The sequence below is a fragment of the Plectropomus leopardus genome, unplaced genomic scaffold (genome assembly GCF_008729295.1).
Source record: "Plectropomus leopardus isolate mb unplaced genomic scaffold, YSFRI_Pleo_2.0 unplaced_scaffold8506, whole genome shotgun sequence".
Classification (NCBI taxonomy): Eukaryota; Metazoa; Chordata; class Actinopteri; order Perciformes; family Serranidae; genus Plectropomus; species Plectropomus leopardus.
In genome coordinates, this window is record NW_024693751.1 from 1 (window position 1) to 4,652 (window position 4,652).

At 44.0% G+C, this 4,652-nt stretch overlaps 1 protein-coding gene across 1 annotated transcript; it reads left to right on the plus strand.

The window, feature by feature from the left end:
- Positions 1-61: 61 nt before the first annotated feature.
- On the plus strand, positions 62-4,266 carry LOC121940368 (phosphoinositide 3-kinase regulatory subunit 5-like; the record flags this gene model as incomplete). The annotated part of the gene is made up of 7 exons (XM_042483153.1): positions 62-193; positions 327-420; positions 1,097-1,173; positions 1,269-1,362; positions 1,476-1,558; positions 1,657-1,775; positions 3,447-4,266. Coding segments are annotated over 7 exons (747 nt in total), but the record flags the coding sequence as incomplete, so codon positions are not given.
- Between the last annotated feature and the right edge of the window lie 386 nt (positions 4,267-4,652).

Here is a 4,652-nt window from a genome sequence, read left to right on the forward strand (position 1 = left end):
TGTGTGTGTGTGTGTGTGTGTGTGTGTGTGTGTGTGTGTGTGTGTGTTCTCTGTGAAACAGACGGCAGGTAAGGAAGGAGGCTATGAGTCAGTGAGCAGCAGCACAGAGAGTCTCCCCCTGTTGGCAGACTTCGTGCTTTATTACTGTCGACATGCAGACCAGCCTGTTCTGGTGCAGCTCTACCAGGCCGAGGTCAGAGGACCACCACACACACACACACACACACACACACACACACACACACACACACACACACACACACACACACACAGTCTCTCACTGCAGTAAATACGTAATTATTTCTTTGGTTTCTTGCTCCGCTCAGCTGACCCTGGCTGGAGGAGAGAAGCGAAGGGAAGTGTTTATTCACTCTCTGGAGCTCGGCCACACTGCAGGAACCAGAGCCGTTAAGGCCATGGGTGAGTCACACTCTGACAGACACATAGAGACAACCACAACACACACAGACACACACAAACACACACAGACACACGACCAAAGATATCGCCACGTTTCTGCCACGGTTATCTTTTGTTTGAGACAGCCCAACATCGCACAGTGTATACCAGGCTTAATGCAGTAATACTCAGCTTAAGGACTGCAGGACAAATGTGGCCCCTGATAGCGTGCCAGGTGGCCCCCAACACTTTTCTAATTCACACTAAAAAAAAGCCATTAAAGTACTTTAGTATACATAAGGTGCCAGAGTGCATAAAACAGCATCAACATAGAGTTTGATTATCAAAAAAAGTGCCAGTGGAGGATCCCCCACACCCCCGACAGAGGTCCTAACTAAGCCCCTAATGTCCTAAAATACTAGAAATGTCCTAAAATCCGAGAAAGGTCCAAAAATCTGAGAAATGTCCTTAAGTCCAAGAAATGTCCTAAATCCGAGCAATGTCCTAGAATCTGAGAAATGTCCTTAAAATCTGAGAAATGTCCAAAAAAAATGAGAAACGTCCTAAAATCTAAGAAATGAAATTTAGAAACAAGTGTGTGGCTGTGGCGACTGGCCCCTGGCTTCCTGTCATTTCACAAAAGTGTCCCCTAAGCAAAGCCCGTTAAGTACCCCTGCTTTAACGTGTTATTTTGCAGGTGCTGCCAGCAAGCGGTTTGGAATAGATGAAGAGCGGGAGGCTGTCCCTTTAACACTAAGTGTTGGCTACAACAAGGTATTTTTCCTCGCCCGCAGGTTTCCAGTAACACAGATATATTTAAGTTCACATTCACAGCTATTTTTATATCTGCTGTCTACACCCAATTACAGGTGGCTGTTAGCGGGAGGAGTCAGTGGATGCAGACTGAGAAAGTTTGCACATCGATAAATCTGTACAAAGCCTGCAGGAACCCTGAGCAGCTCGGTGTGTGGCACTGATAGTGTTGCTCTTTTTATCATGTGCCAGTGATTTCATTTTGTTTGGGTTTTTTTGTCCGCACTGTTTTTTTCTAAACACATCAAATCTCATCTGTCCAGATTCTAGAGTCGAAAGTCTGCAGCTGACGATAACAGAAGTCCTGAAGAGGCAGTGCTCCAAGTCTAAAAAGGGCTACAACCAGGTGAAGGGTTAAAATGAGTAAATAAAACGTAATGTGCACTCCTGCTTATGAAACTCCCCCTCCTCACACTTCCTCTCCCTCCACACGCCCTCTGGCAGCACATCTCTTTATCGCACGTGAAGGTGGACAAGGTGAAGGTGAACGGGGGAAAAGACGGGACGACCTTTGCTGTGTGTCTGGATCAAGATGAGAAGAAGTTCATCCAAAGTGTCACCAGGTACAACAGGTCGAAGGTAGCGGGTAGATTTATTAGTGGAGACATTTGTCGTGATCCTGCTGCATCTTTTGGAGTTGAAGGATGAGTTGATTAAACTCAGCAGCTACTATAAAGATTCCAGCTGGTTCCTGGTGATGTTGCTGCTGATGGCATCGTTCAGTTCCTGCAGGGCATTTTTTGAATTTCCTTCAGAGTCTTGTGTCCTTATGGCTCCCAACAAGGTCTGCCTATTCAGCGCAACAGCTTGATCCAGGATGTTAGGGGTTAACCATGTCTCTGTGAAGAGCAGTCTCTGATCTCCCGTTACTGAGTGAGCCTCAATCGCATCTCATCCACTTTATTCAATGGTGACCGGAAATTAGTCAGAAGAGGTCTTGGTAGAGGACCGGATCTCGGTCCAAGTCGGGTCAGCCTCGCCCTGATGCCGGCTCTCCTCCCTCTTTTCGTCTGGTGCTTTCGGTTTCGTTTCTCCTCTCTGGTCTGACCGGCCCCTCGGTGTATGCCGTTTTTGGGGATCCTCAATCTGCTGCATTCAGTCAAAACCTCACACAACTTTTCCTGATGTTGATAAGTGATTCTCCATCGCTGAAAAGCCGTTCTTCAGCAGAAGGGTCCATGTTGTAGAAAAATAGAAAACTAGAGCAAAATAGAGCAAAAAAGTAGCAAGGGTTTAAGGAGCTACAGGCTGCAGCATCTACATGTGCTGCCGTCATCAGATAATCACTGAATGCCAGATCGCTGAACCTTTACTTAAAGGAATACTTCACCCGTTTTTTTATTGAATTTGTAAAGAGAACTTTGCTTTTCTCACCTGCTCCAACAGTGAAAGAAGAATCCGAAATTGGAGAAAATTCATCCAGGCCAAACACATGCATTTTTACTAAAACCGTATGATTTAAAACACTTACGCTTCCAGGTTGCACATGTGGGTAAGCGTGTTTTCAAACTTCATTGAGCAGAATTCAATTATATGCGCTTGCTTAGGAAAACCACCCGTCTGTGCATGAGACTGTGTCGTTTTAAAATCCTAATGTTTCAGTGAACATGCATGTGTATCTGGATTATACTGCACAAGTTGTGTGAGAGTTTGTAACAGATTTTTTGTTCAGCAGTGGAAGAGGTACTCTGATGTTTTACTGAAGTAAAAGAAGCAGTACCACTGTGTAGAAATACTCAGTTGTCCTCCATTCTAACCTTTATTTTTTAACAGTACATTATGCAGGATTGTCAGTTACAGATTACAAACGCTCAGCATTTATTGATGTTTTTTTGCCGCTTTGACTCTCGGATGTGTGCTAGCACCTGTCGCTGCCTTTTTTTAAAGCCTGATCTCACCTGAGCGCTGTGAGGGTTTAAAAATGCCAAACACAGAAAATACAATACATTCTGCAGCGTCTCTGCAGAAAATATACCGCCACGCGCCGAAGCCCGAGTCATGGTCAGATACGCGTCGTTGTTGCTCGACAGAAATGACAGAAAAGTGTCACCTGACATTTTTCTTTCACGTCACACACACACCCGGAGATTTTCCTTATGTTGCCGACAACAGCATGTTTTGTCAAACAATGCGATGTGGCTTTTTATATTTTTGGCTCGTAATAAGACGCTTGCATAGCCTGCGCTGCTATTTTTTTTCCCTCCTCGTACTCAGTGATGCTTCTGTTTCTGCAGGTGTGAGGTGTCTCTGTGCTGTAAACCAGGAAGCAGCTCAGACTGGAGGTCCTACAAACCCTCACCTGGACAAGTCCAACCTCTGCACCCGTCCTACTGCTCCCTGCTCTGCCTCCCCATCACCTCCTTCTCTGCCTCGCACCCCTGACATACTTTTTACTACAAAAAAAGAGGAACTTGTCACCAAAAAACAGTGGTAGAAAAGATCCAGATCCAGGCACTCAAGATGGTTTGAAAAGCATAAAAGACCTTTAATTCAAAGGGCTAAAAAACATTAAAAAGATGTATTTTTAATTGTTTTTTTCATTGTTTTTTGATTATAAATTCCTCTTGTTTTTTGAAGTCTTCCCCTCCATCAGCACCGGTGGTTTGAGGGGCACCACAAGCCTCCTGCTGCGTGTCTTTTACACTCTTTACTTTTTACTACACGGAGGTGATACTTTAAACCAAAACAACACCGGATTCAGAGCAGAGATGATGAGTAGATGAGTGGTTGTGTCACTTTTATTGACCTACATTTATTTCAGGTTTGTCCTGATGCTGGTATCAAGGTGTGTCACATTATTAGTACAAGAAGGAGCGTCTGACTGGATTGTGTTTTTCCTCGTTACATATTGAACTTTATGCAACTTCAAATATAACATTAATGCCAGTGCTCTGTCTGTAGAGCTGGCTGTACTCCAATTATCTGCTGTCAGGAGTGTAAAAACTGATTACTTGATTACCGCTGTGTACGTCCTGTCGATCCACGACAGAATTAACCCCCTTTTTTTTAAAGAAATGTGTAATGAAATAAGTTATTTATTTTGAAATGACAGCAATAGAAACATTATTTCTTTTTTATATATTTTTCAGAAAATACATTGTATTGTTTGTCGTTGAAATAAAATCACACTTCAGTCAGTTGTGTGTATGCTTCGTTCTCACAGTTTAAACAGTGGCTGCTTTTGACTGAACTTCCTCCTATGAGTCACTCACTTACACAACAGACACCAGCTGTCCGTATCACGTTATTTCAGTGTGAGGCAGCAGCCGTGAGAGCAGATACGGTGATGAGCTCCTCCGGGTCACTGTGGACAGTGTGTGTGCACGTTTGCTCATGTTGCTGAAATTATCCTGAGACTCTAAAGAGCAGAAAAGATGGTTGATCCTTCAGGTGAGCTCTCAGTCTCTCTTTGACTGCTGCAGACGTCATAAACAAACTTG